This window comes from Rhinoderma darwinii, chromosome 3, assembly GCF_050947455.1.
Source record: "Rhinoderma darwinii isolate aRhiDar2 chromosome 3, aRhiDar2.hap1, whole genome shotgun sequence".
Classification (NCBI taxonomy): domain Eukaryota; kingdom Metazoa; phylum Chordata; class Amphibia; order Anura; family Rhinodermatidae; genus Rhinoderma; species Rhinoderma darwinii.
In genome coordinates this window covers 141686556-141700132 of record NC_134689.1, presented here as the reverse complement: position 1 = coordinate 141700132, position 13577 = coordinate 141686556, and the positions used below count along the sequence as shown (strand labels likewise).

The following is a 13577-nucleotide window of genomic DNA, read 5'->3' as shown; positions in this document are numbered from 1 at the left end:
GATGCCAAATGGCAGTTAAGAACAGTCAGATGGCTGGGAAATTTATTTTATTCGTTTTTTTACACTGTGTTGTGCATATAGCCTTAAAAGCCTTCTTCACTCTCCCCTCACAGTGATCAAGGCTGACGGAGAGATGACGACTAATTGTTAGGGTATGTTCACACGCAGTGAGCAGAAACGTCTGAAAATACGGAGCTGTTTTCAGGCGAAAACAGCTCCTGATTTTCAGACGTTTTTTACGGCCGTTTTTGGAGCTGTTTTTCAATAGAGTGAATGAAATATGGCTCCAAAAACGTCCCAAGAAGTGGCATGCACTTCTTTGACGCGGGCGTCTTTTTATGCGCCGTCTTTTGACAGCGACGCGTAAAATTACATCTCGTCTGAACAGAACATCGAAAAACCCATTGCAAGCAATGGGCAGATGTTTGCAGGCGTAATGGAGCCGTCTTTTCAGGCGTAAAACGCCCGAATTATGCCTGAAAACAGTGTGTGTGAACATACCCTTAGAGAGCTGCAACTGTGTGTGTGGGTGTGTACATATATATACACAGCACACTAGAAAATGGCGACAGCACACTTCGAACACGAATGGCACTAAGCCACTAGATATAAATAAATATGCATTACTGCTAAATCTACTTACAATAGAGAGGTTCTTAGCGCACATTTTGATCAAACTGTGTGAGCCCACCTGCCACGACAAGGCGACCTGTATGAGGTGGGAACCTAAGCTGCACATACACCCAGAACTGGGACTAAGCCTACAGATACTTGGGGATGGTGTATATATATCTATATACATATAATATAGATATCTATATAAAAAAAATACAAAAAAGTATTTTTTTTCACAGTTTTTAGTGATTTGTCTGCTCATAATAAAAAATTAAAACATGGAATTAATTAAACTAATCTAGAAAATGAAAGCCTCATAAGTCTTTAAAATTTGACCTGGACAACGGGCATCAATGACCCTTGGTTATGAAAGGGTTAAATTTGTTTCCCTTCATTTCCTGTCTTGGAAAGTGGCTTTTCTTGTGGTCATCACCTCCATTAGGCATGTCTCAGAATTGGCCGCCTTATTTTGAAAATCTCCATTCCTGGTTGTCCACCAAAATAAGGTGGTGCTCCGCCCAGTTCCCTATTTTCTCTTCAAAGTAGTATCCGTGTTTCACCTTAAAGGGAATGTGTCGCTAGAAAAAAATATATTTTATTTTTTTTAGTTAAACTGTTAGTATATAAATGATTACACATTGTTCTAATTTTTTTTAATTTTTTCACAAGTCAGGAAATATTATAAATTAGATTCTAATTTATAACATTTCCATGTGCTGGTCACTAGAGGGAGCAATTCCCAAAATTGCAGCATTGGTATGTGGTAAAGCGACCTCATTGCTTTATGCTGCAAAATTGGAGAAGACACCATCGCTCTAGTGTCCTCAAACAATCCCCCCTCCTTTATCCTGGCTAGTTCCAGGAGAAAGGAGGGGGTTGAATGTTCAAACCTCCTACACTGTGTGCCGCCATTTTTTTGAGCGAATGTACAGTGTAGTAGGATTAGATACAGTGGTAATCACACAGTATAACACAAACATAACTTTCCTGCCGCCGCCGCTCCTAGTCCTTGCTTCTGAACATATGGACGGAAGCTGCGACCGGAAGTAGTCATCTTACTGTCCAGCCGCGGCTTCCGGTCCACATGAAAATGGCGCCGGATGTCGCTCGTCCGAAGACCTTCCATTTGGACTGTGTGGTAGCGGCGCATGCGCCGTTCCCACACAGACGGCATACGCTAAAGTGAATGTAACGGCTCCAGTTCGCATTCACTATGGGGATGTATGTGCCGTATTTCATCTCTGTATGTGTCGTTAATCAACACATACAGAGATGAAAAAAAAATGGCAGCCCCCATAGAAAAGTTAAAGAAAGAAAGAAAAAGGTAGAACACAAAAACACAACTAAATAAAATTAATTTTAATAACCTACTAAAAGCAAAAACATATAAAAAAAATTGTTTTTTCGTGATACCTTCCCTTTAACGAGGACACCACACTTATTCCCTGTTATTTTCCTTTGGACTGCTTTTGAGCATCCCACAGTAATTGCTGTGTCCCCCAATGACATGGACAGTAAAATTTGGATTTTTTTTTTTGTTACCGTAAAATCCTTTTCTTGTCACGTTCATTAGGGGGCACAGCACCCACCCAAGTTTTTTTTTCTTCTTTTTGTTGGGGTAGCATGGCCATTTTCATCTTCAAGGGTGGTCTTTTTTTTTTTCTTGGGTTTTCATTTGGCTCTTAGGGTATGTTCACACTATTAGCAAAAAAACTTCTGAAAATACGGCGCTGTTTTCAAGGGAAAACCGCCCCAGATTTTCAGATGTTTTTTAAGCCACTCGCGATTTTGGCTGCGTTTTTCGCTGCGTTTTTTACGGCTGTTTTTGGAACTGTTTTTTCAAAGTCTTTGAAAAGCGGTTCAAAAAATGTCTCAAGAAGTCACATGCACTTCTTTTTCGCGACCGTTTTTTAAAAACGCCCGTGTAAAAAAACGGTTCGTCGGAACAGAATGCCCCTCATTGTTTATTGTATCCGTTTGTATTCTCTGTCTCCAAAACTGGTTTAACTCAGTGCCTGCAGGAGGGTTATAGCTGGTAGCAGTAGCTTACACTTTTTAGTTGGTGTGCCCCTCCTAGTAGCAGCAGCTGTACCCACATTCATCTCTGCATCCAATAAAAGTGATGAGAAAAAGATTTTACGGTAATAAAAATCCAATTATTGCATGGCTACTTAAAAAAAAAAAGTCAAGTTGGCTCCTGGATAGATTACCTTCTTTACAAAAAAGTAGGAGATGTAGAAATATGCACATTTATTTTTAATATAGGCTCGTTCAATGGGGAGTCTAATAAATTTTCTCTCTTTTGCATAGGATGTTACTGCTTTTAAAGTGGCATCTTTACAGAAAGCTTTGGATGACAGCGTTCCTTTATTGGAGTTAGAAACTGCCAACAAACAATATAATGATCTTACTGCCAAGTACAGGGACATGCTGCAGAAGGATAATTTACTTGTACAGAGGGCGGCGAACCTACAGCACTTAGAGGTACAGTATACGAATGTGCTGATGAAAAATATATTTCTAAAGTAAAAGAATGTTGATGACTTCTGTAAAAACCTTGATATTATTAGGATTTCTGGCTAAACATTTGAAATGGAAGTTTAGAAACCTTTAGAAAAGTCATTCTTTTTGAATGGGTTCTCTTCTTTGGACAAAACAAAAAGGGTTAATGGCAGAACCGTTTTATCACCAAAAGTAAAAGAATTTTTAAATAAAAACTAATTAAGAAGTTACACTAATCATACTGACCTATTTATTAAAAGAGGACCCTCAAAGATATACATAGCCTTTAAGGGGAGCCCCCTTTAAAGTGCTTTACAGTAAATTGTGCCATACAGTCAGTGCCCCATGATATAGAGTGGCATAATACAGATATCGGTTCACCTTTGCTCAACCTACCAGAATGTATTAGGGAATAGAATATGAAGAAATTCCTCAAGGTGTACCTATACTTTAAAAAAAACACGTCATAGTCACATGTCAGAAGTTTTGATTTATGGGGGTCCGAGCACTGAGGCCCCCACGATCCTCGGAAAGCCGATCGAGCAGTGTACAGTCTCATAGACTTTCTATTGAGCCCATACATATTTGTTTTATGTGCAGTTTTCCGCAGCGGCCATTCTGATTGAAAAACGGCACCACAATTTGGTGTGTTTTTTTTCGGCTGGAATTCTCTGTGGCCGCCAGGGCGGATATGCGGTGTACTGTTCTGCAGCGTATCCGCCCTGTGTGAACATACCCTTAGTGTGTCTGTGCCATATTGTCTGCTAATACTCACTTACAGACACAGTGATTTGTATTGTTCTACCTGCTAGAGGATGCACATAATGCAATTGTATACTCCTCGCTTATGGTAGACACTACATATCCCTCAGATTCCTTGTGTGGCCGAAGTACCCAATTTATGCTAAAGCTACAATAAAAAAGTTCAGTATAGTTGTGTAAATGCCCATAACTTTATTTCCAGCATGTGGTGGGTTAGACACGACTTAAAATGTGTACTTTTAGAACAAGTTTATTCATAGTTTGTAAAGAAAAGAAGCTACATTTTCTCTATCGTTATTCTTTTAAACAGCATGAAAATGCTTCACTGAAATCACAGATTACTTCTTATATCAAAGAATTGGAAATTACTAAAGAAAAACTCAACACTCTAGAGCAAGCCTGGGAACACATTGGTGCACTAGGTATGTACTGCTGATATTGAGGTTTCTCAAACAAAAATGTGATTTTTTTTTTTTTTTTTTTTTGATTTTTTTTTGTCAACTAGTTTTTTTTTCTTACAGTAATTTCATATACAGTACTTTGAAAAAGTATTTACCCCCCCCCCTTTATATGTCCTTTTAGTATTATATATCTCTCACACTGAAACATTTCGCTCTTAAATATTAGACAAAGGGAACACAGTATTATTGCTGCATTTTTAAGTAACCGTGTTATAACATTCTTCAGTGTTGCCATGCCTTAAAGGGGTTGTCTCATGAAGATAAGCACTATCCATATGCCCTATTAGAGCATATGGACATCATGGAGTGGGATGTCCCACGCTCTGGACCCCTCTCTATGAGCCAGAATGGAGAGTCGCTCTTAACGAGCTGCTCCCGTTCTGAAAGACTTGAGCCGTCCTCATATTACAAGGACAGACATTCATCTTCATGTGACAGGGGAAATGCCTTGTGACAGGCTAAATGCCTGGCTGGCTGCCTTGCTGTTCGACAGTGGTGCCAGGGGCGAGACCCAGGGTGATCAGTTGATCGCCCCAGGGGCCGCATTCTGAAAGGGGTTGTTTTTGATGGGACAACCACTTTAAATATCAAGGATTTTTAGCCAGTGCCGGTAAGAAATATATGGAGATCCTGGTGCAGGTTACTGTAATTGTAATCATCGTCATTTTACAGTTCCCAGTAAATGATAATGTGCTTATTATTAGGACAACAAAATAGGAGGTTGGCAACCCTGTCACCCTTGTGAAAGGCCTTGGTCACACATGGTGTGTTTGTTGCAGATTTACAGTGTGGATTGGATACAGTATATAGAGTTTTAAGAAGCCACATTTACATGCTGTAGAAAAAAATCTGTTTGGATTTTAGAGCATGCTGCAGATTTCAAATTCAGTCGCAGATTTCAATACTCATGAGCACAATATTCATTAAAAACATTCAACCAATTGAACAAGCATAATTTATAATTCACTTTTACTGGGAATGTTACATTATAAAACCCTGTGTGTAGAGCTAGTCGGAGCATGAAAACTATGCAACAGTAGAGGACGTCCCTGCCGAAATTAGATAAAGGTGGTGCATTGTAATTATTCTGCCAACCAACATCCACTTAATAATAAAACTAAATGTCCAACATTTCATTCTTCTCCTTGAGCAAAGTGTAAACTTTTAACTCTCTTTTTATTAAAGGAGTTGCAGCAAATTTTATAGAATAACAAAACAATCTGTACTCGCCTCTTAAGTGCCCTGATGATCCAGCGCAGAAGCTCTGGCAATCCCGCAACAGTCTTTGTTTACAGCCTACTAGCGATGTCGGGCCATACCGGCACGTGACCACTTCAGCAAAACACTAGTCTCCGCAGTCATGTGTTGTAAATGCGAGCATCACCGCTGAGGATATGCCTGAAATGTTTATGGTTGAAAAAAAACCTTTAAATATGCATATAGTATATAAGATTGTTTCCATTTTACTAAATATTTCTGATGAGTATGTTCATGAAAACTTGATGGATGAACAGTGAAACGGAATTTTTTTTAATTTTTTTCTAGGAGGTAATTCTGCAATGGATAAAGCCACAAAAGCCATAACAAATAATGAAATTGTTTCCATTTCAAAAAAGATTACAATGCTGGAAATGAAAGAGTTAAATGAAAGGGAAAGAGCTGAGCATTCCCATAAAATGTATGAACATTTACGAATTACATTGAAACAAGTGGAGGAACGAAATTTTGAACTTGAGTCCAAGTTTGCTGAGGCAAGTATAAAAGATACACTATTTTCATTTGCAATGTGACACTTATGGCAAGCCTTTTTTTGTAACATTTTATTGAGATTGCATTGCCTTTACTATGTCTAACTTGAAGGGATTTATTCTGGACTTTTTAAAATTTGAAGCAGGGCAAGGTATGCAATAACATATTTAGCTAGCAGATACTCACCCCCTGACGTGCCTTCTGCTCCAGCGCTGTGGTCCTGGAAGCTCCTGCAGAGGTCACATGCCGTTCATTGGTCACACGCTGCTGCAGCCAATCACTGGCGTTGAACAACACGTGACCGATGCAGGTGCTTTCGGGACCAGAGCGGCAGAGAACGGGACCTCACCGCTGGAGCCAAGGGTGCCTTAGGGAGTGAGTATCTGACTGTTTATAATGATATGCCATCCCCTACTCTGCTGCCTATTTTGAAAAGTCCCGAATAACTTCTTAGACATTGTCAAAATTATGCTATTTACACCATTACACGGTAGAGAAAAACTAAAAATAAGTCGCACTTGATCAATGCTCATCTGTGTGGGCTTGTACGGAATGATAGTGTTGGTTTCATTTTATGGTCAATGTATCGATGGATCCCACCAATAAGCTTTTTCCTTTCTATGGCCTTGATGTTTGCACAAATGTTAGTAGTTTCCACTTATTGACATATTGGTCATGTGTCTTTTTTTTATTTTTTTATTTTAGCTTACTAGAATCAGTCTTGAAACACAGAAGGTAGAACAAGCACTAAGGGATGAGCTCGCAAACAGTGTAACTAAAGAAGTGTCTGATGCAGATCGGAGAAGAATCATGGAACTTGAAAAAAGCGAAGCAAAACTCACAGTTGAGGTCTCAAAGTAAGTGGGCTCAGCTGTGGTAAGATAAGATTATTGCTTTTGGTGCACATGTTTAGAGTTAGTGTATGTTTTTAATCTTATATTTTGTGCAATCTCTTATAATTTTATTTGGAATCTAATCGAGTTGTGAAGGTTCGATTTGGAGCAACAATAATAATTGTTTTAAGAATTTGGCTAGTTATTCGTTCTCTAATATTGCAATTTCTCTATTTTACAAGTTGGAAAAATCTGAAAATAGCCTGCAGGCCTGGGAAATTCATATTTTTGATAAAAGCCGCCATCAGAATACAGCCAATGCAGTACTGAAAGACATTCACATGGTGTTCATTGGGATGTTCGTATAGAATATCATCATTACGGAGACAGAATGCGTTCTGCAGTGAATAGCACGATCATGCTGATGTCTTCCAAAGGAATCGGCATGTTTTAAAGAGGGTATCCCATCAGGACATTCCCCATCCATTTTATCAGATGTCAAAGAGGGGTTTCTTTCACTTAGTACAAACCGTAGCTCTTGCTCTGAGGGACTCCGCACTACCATGTAGCATGTGTTACATTGCTGCTCATTGTGCCGCATTATACAGTATTCCAATTGAAAGTAAAACCACCTTTTAAACTGTAGATGGATCATTAACCTACTCTCCAAATATGTTCTATAATACAAGGTCTAAAGCCTCATGCACACGAACGTGCTTTTGCGGCCGCAATTCCCCCGAAAATCCACGGGAGAATTGTGGCCCCATTCATATCTATGGGGCCATGCACACGACCGTAGTTTTTACTGTCCGTGCATGGCCCGGGAGCCCGCATCGCAGAAAGAACGGACATGTCTTATTACGGCCGTGTTCTGCGGGTCAGGCACATTGAAAATAATGACCGCGGCCGACCACAAAACCACAGCCGTGCACATGGCTACGGTCGTGTGAATGAGGCTAAGGACTGTTACATGGTTACATAAGTTGAAAAAAGAGACCAGTCCATCAAGTCCAACCTTTCTCAATAAATTACACGTCATTCATTACTTGATTAATTATAACTTTCAATGCCATTTGTCAGTAAATGATCATCTTGCCTTTTTTGAATGCTGACATAGTATCTGCCATTACTACCTCTTGGGGTAGGACGTTCCATAGTAATTGTAAAGAACCCTTTCCTATATTGATGTCTGAAACGTCTTTCTTCCACACGTAATGAATGTCCCCTGGTCCTTTGTAGAGTCATTGCAAGGAACAGATCATGTCTTTGTATTGACCACACATATACTTGTACATGTTAATAAGATCACCTCTAAGACGTATTTTTTCCAAGCTGAACAAGCCTAATTTCTCTAGCCTTTTATTATAAGCGACACCTCCCATCCCATTTAATAATATAGGCGCCGGCCGTTGAACCTTCTCCTGTTCTCCTATATCCTTTTTACAATGTGGGGCCCAAAACTGAATTCCATGTTCGGGATGTGGCCTTACAAGGAATTTATAGAGTGGTAATATTACGTTTGAATTACGGGTCTTTATCTCACTTTTTATACACCCTAAAATACTATTTGCTTTTGCAGCTTCTGCTTGACATTGAGTGCTGCTGCTTAGCTTATTTGTAACCAGAATACACAGGTCCTTCTCTTGTTCCGTTATCCCCAGTTTTATTCCTTTTAATATACAGGGTGGGCCATTTATATGGATACACCTAAATAAAATGGGAATGGTTGGTGATATTAACTTCCTGTTTGTGGCACATTAGTATATGGGAGGGGGAAACTTTTCAAGCTGGGTGTTGACCATGGTGGCCATTTTAAGTCGGCCATTTTGTATCCAACTTTAGTTTTTTCAATGGGAAGAGGGTCATGTGACACATCAAACTTATCGAGAATTTCACAAGAAAAACAATGGTGTGCTTGGTTTTAACGTTACTTTATTCTTTCATGAGTTATTTACAAGTTATGGGTGACATTATGGGTGTCAGGTCCGAACATTCCTAGATGAACCATTTCCTGGAAAGTGGATTGGTCGTCGTGGGCCAGTTGAATGGCCCCCTAGGGGTTGAGTGAGCAGCGCTGCACTCGTGTCTGCCGGGGCTTTAACAGCCCTGGACTACACACCCCACTGTAGATAGCGCAAAACCTCCTGCAGATGGTGCCACCTAAGCTCCCCCTAGAGGGAGCCCCCGACGTCTCTCCATCCCCGCTGTAAATAGTGCCCCCCCCTGTAGATAGCAACCTACATTCCCCCCCCCCACCGTAGATAGCGCCACCTAAACTCCCACTACGAGTCAGATCGCTCTGTGTCTGGGATTTCGGTTCTAGAGAGTCACTGTCCACCATCAGGGGCTCTCCCTAGGAGCGGAATCCCCGGCCGACACACGGACCGGGGATTCCTCTACTGGAGAAGCCCCTGGCGTCACTCTCCATATATGGACAGTGACGTCAGCGTCTCTCTCTCTAGGAGAGGAATCCCTGGTGTCCGATCGCTCTGTGCCGGGGATTCCACTACTGGAGAAGCCCCTGGCGTCACTATCCATATATGGACAGTGACGCCATGGGGTACTCCTGGTCCGGAATCCCCGGCAAAAGCGCTACCGACGCTGAGGCTTTAAGAGTTAGCCCCTAATTTCACTGTCCATGTATTGACAATGACATCAGGGGCACCCGCTAGGAGTGGAATCCCCAGCCAGATGGATTCCGCTCTTAGGCGGGATTCACACGACCGGGTCCCGCCCGAGTGCCGGCCGGTAAAATCGGCCATTTTGCATGAAGTTTTGCATCCGTGCCGGGCCGGGCAGATCTGGACAGTGACATCAGCGGCAACTCCTGAAGGGGAATCCCCATGTGTTCGGGGATTCCGCTTCAGGAGTTTCCCCTGATGTCACTGCCCAGATATGGACAGAGACGTCAAGCGCTCTGTCCAGGAGCGGAATCCCCGAAAACACGGGGATTCCGCTCCTTCAAGGAGCTAAAGTGCGGCTAGCACATAGCAGAGCGGGGAGATACCTCCCTTTTCTGCTATAGTGGCGTCGCTGCAGTAGTAGCAGCAGCAGCAGCTGCGAGCGGCGCCATCGAAGGTGTCGCCGGGCCATTGCGCTTTTAAAACAAGCAGGGGAAACGAGCCAGCGCAGCACTCCCTTCCACCTGCTGTACACCCCGGCCCTGCCACACAGTGTACAGCGCACAGCCATTCGTCAGAATGGCATCAACGCCTCCTCCTCACATGCACTCTGCGCTGTGAGGAGGAGGAGATAGAGCGCAAGCGCCGGAAAACCCGGCCATCACTCGGGACACATCCCGGTGATGGCCGTGTATTACCTGGCCCCATAGACTTCTATCGGAGCCGGGCGGCCGGGTACCTGGCCGAAGATAGAGCATGTCCTATTTTTTGACGGCCGGTTTTCCAGGCCGTCAAAAAATCGGTCGTGTGAATAGCCCCACTAGGGGTCTATTATTCCTAATGCAGCCGGGTGCCGGCCGATTTATGAACGGCCGGCACCCGGCCGGGAAACCCTGTCGTGGGAATGAGACCTTACAGGGAGCTGCAGTGGTGCTATTTTACAGGAAGGGGGTGCCATTTACGCTGGGAATTGCTGATACAGGGGGAATGGCACTATCTACAGGGGAAGTGGCGCTATCTACAGGGGGTGGTGCTGTCTTCAATGGGCGGTGCTGTTTTCAGGGGGATAGTGCTATCTGCAGGGGTTGGCGCTATCTGCAGGGTGTGGCACTATCTACAGGGGCTGTTGTGCTGTCTACAGGGGGTGCTATATACATGGGGTGCGGCACTATTTACATGGGCACTGGCATAATATGGGCACTACCTACAGGGGCACTGTGTGTGGCACTCTGTGGGCATGATCTACAGTGGGAATTGTGACACTATGTGGGCACTGTGGCGCTATTTACAGTGGGCACTATCTATGTGGGCACTGGCACTATCTACAGTGGGCAATGTGGCACTATCTACAGCGGTATTGCGTCACTATCTGCTTGGGCACTGTGGTGTTTTCAGGTGGCTGTGACACAAAAATACCCTACTTTTTTTAAACTTCCATGAAAAATGGATGTCAAATGTGGGTGAAAAATTTGGATTCAAATTTTGAGACACATTGATGCAAAACAGCAATGAAAAACTGACAGTTGATCCGTTGTTAACTGCCCTTTTCACGTCATGTGAATATAGCCTTATAGCCCTCTTATCCGCTCACAGCGATCCAGGGTGACATTGTGTGTGTGTGTGTGTGTGTGTGTGTGTGTGTGTGTATATATATATATATATATATATATATATATATATTATACTCACTGTGTCCTATACATACATACAATATAGAGAAATATATATAGAAAGTTACAAAAAAGTACTTTTTTTTCACATTTTTAGTGATTTGTCTGTTCATAATAAAAATTCAAAACATGGAATTAATTAAACTAATCTAGAAAATGAAAGCCTCATAAGTCTTGTAAAAAAAAACAAACAAAGTGAAAATAGTTGTGATATTCAAAGCAGTTGCAAAGATATTATTGTTTAAAGAAATGTATATCAGAAACGGAAAATTTGACCTGGACATGGGTATCAATGACCCTTGGTCATGAAAGGGTTAATATCTCAGCCCTCTCTTTGTCCTATACAATTATATTCACATGCTCATCATTAACAGGGCCAATAATATCAGATTTTTTCCTGCTGTGATTAATATATTTATAACAATTTTGGGATTTATTTTAATGTCATTAGCGATTTGTTTTTCTGTAGATAACTTTGCTAACTTGATGTCATTTTTACCTTTTCTATTGAGATCCTTGTAAATCTGGAATGCTTTTGCTGAGCTCTCAGCCTTCAATGTTTTGAATGCGTTTTGTTTTTGTCTTACTATATTCAGTATTCCCTATTCATCCATATTGGTCTCCTTTTATTTCTAGACATTTTGTTACCAGTGGGTATAAACTTACTACACGATTCATGTAATATATCTTTATAAGCTCCCCATTTCTCTTCAGTATCCCTATTTACCCTAACATTATCCCAGTCAACAAGGCTATGTGCTTCCCTCAGTCTATTGAATTTTGCTCTCCTAAAATTCCAAGTTTTTATAGCTCCCCCCCCGCCCCTCCTTCGTACTATTATATTGAATATTCTATTAAAACCTACCATATTGTGATCACTATTGCCCAAGTGCTCCCGGACCACCACATCTGATATTGTGTCTGGTCTATTAGATGAGACCAGATCCAGAACATTATCCCCTCTGGTTAGTTTTTCAACGAACTGAGCAAAATAATGATTTGGATTTGTGTATAAAAACGTTCATTTTTTAGCACATCCAGCGACCTCTATGTCCCAATTAATGTCAGGATAGTTAAAATCCCCCATAATAAGGATCTCAATATTATTTGCTGCCTGTTGAGCAATGAAAACCAGCAGTTTACACATGTTCATAGCTTTCCATTTGTTACTTCTGATAAGCAGTAGCAGAACCCCAGAAAGAATCTCCCATTAAGAATCATTCTTCTATAGTTGAGTACATCTATAACGCTGTAAACGATAGTATATTGGAGGCGTGTCCTTGCGCAGAATGTGAGCAGACATTCTTTCACAGAGCTCCGGCTATCCTTCGACCCAAGAGCTCATGCACACGACCGTTGTTTTATTCTGTGCTCTATCCTTTGTTTTTTGCACATAGCACACTGAAACATTAATTTCTATGGGGCCATGCACATATCTGTTTTTTGGCAGACCCGTGTGTCCGCTACAGAAATCATAGAACGGGTCCTATTCTTGTCCATATTTTTGGTCCGTCTTACCCTTCTAGTGTATGGGTCCACAAAAAAAAAAAGACAGCACATTGAAGCCACTAGGATCCGTGTTTTGCGCTTCGCAAAACGGAAACTGTTGCATGCATGATGCCTAAGCCCTATCCTGTCATCAGATCCTACCAGCTAAGTAGGCTCTGACTATCAAAGTACTGGTCGGAACCTGGTGGCATACCGTTACAACACTCATGATAGTCAAAATTAGCCCAGTAATTAAAAACATGCAAGCAATCAGGCCCACAATGTCACTCAAGCAGGCCCATTGGCAGAGCCATCCTCGGCACCACACAGCGCCGCAGCACCTGAACCTCAAGAACTTACCCTGCAACAAGTATCTGTGCAGCTGCAGGCGGCCATTATGTCCGGTCGGGTTTCACTTACTGGGAAGATAGAGATGGTCCTGGTGGGTCTTGGCCTACTGCGCCATGACTTCCAGGTGCTGAAGGAGCAGGTCACTGATGCAGAGGGCTGCATATCGATTATTGTAGACCAGCTACAGCCCTTCACAGCCAAATTTGTCGGCCTGCATGGGACCACCAAAGCCTTGCAAGCGAAAGCTGATAACTTGGAGAACTGGCTCTGGTGCAAGAACGTAAGAGCTGTGGGCCTGCCAGAGTGCTCTGAGGACGAACTTGGTGAAAGATTTGCTGAGCAGTGGCTGAAAGAGCTTTTTGAGAAGACTCCTAAGTGGCGTTTGCAGTAAATAGAGCCCTTTGGGTTGCCACTATCCCATTACCCCCTGGCACCGCTCTAAAGCCTTTTCTTATGCACAGCCTAAACTACAAAGACCGGGACAAAATCTTTGCTTTGACCTGTGCCAGTGGTCAGATTAAACTT

At 42.1% G+C, this 13577-nt stretch overlaps 1 protein-coding gene across 1 annotated transcript in view; it reads left to right on the top strand.

The window, feature by feature from the left end:
• CEP290 (centrosomal protein 290) overlaps nucleotides 1-13577 on the top strand; it is a 214458-nt gene that overhangs the window by 93860 nt on the left and 107021 nt on the right. The window contains exons 25-28 of the mRNA XM_075856803.1: nucleotides 2926-3099; nucleotides 4190-4301; nucleotides 5886-6091; nucleotides 6795-6946. Coding sequence (XP_075712918.1) covers nucleotides 2926-3099; nucleotides 4190-4301; nucleotides 5886-6091; nucleotides 6795-6946 — 644 coding nt within the window. The remainder of the gene's footprint in view (nucleotides 1-2925; nucleotides 3100-4189; nucleotides 4302-5885; nucleotides 6092-6794; nucleotides 6947-13577) is intronic.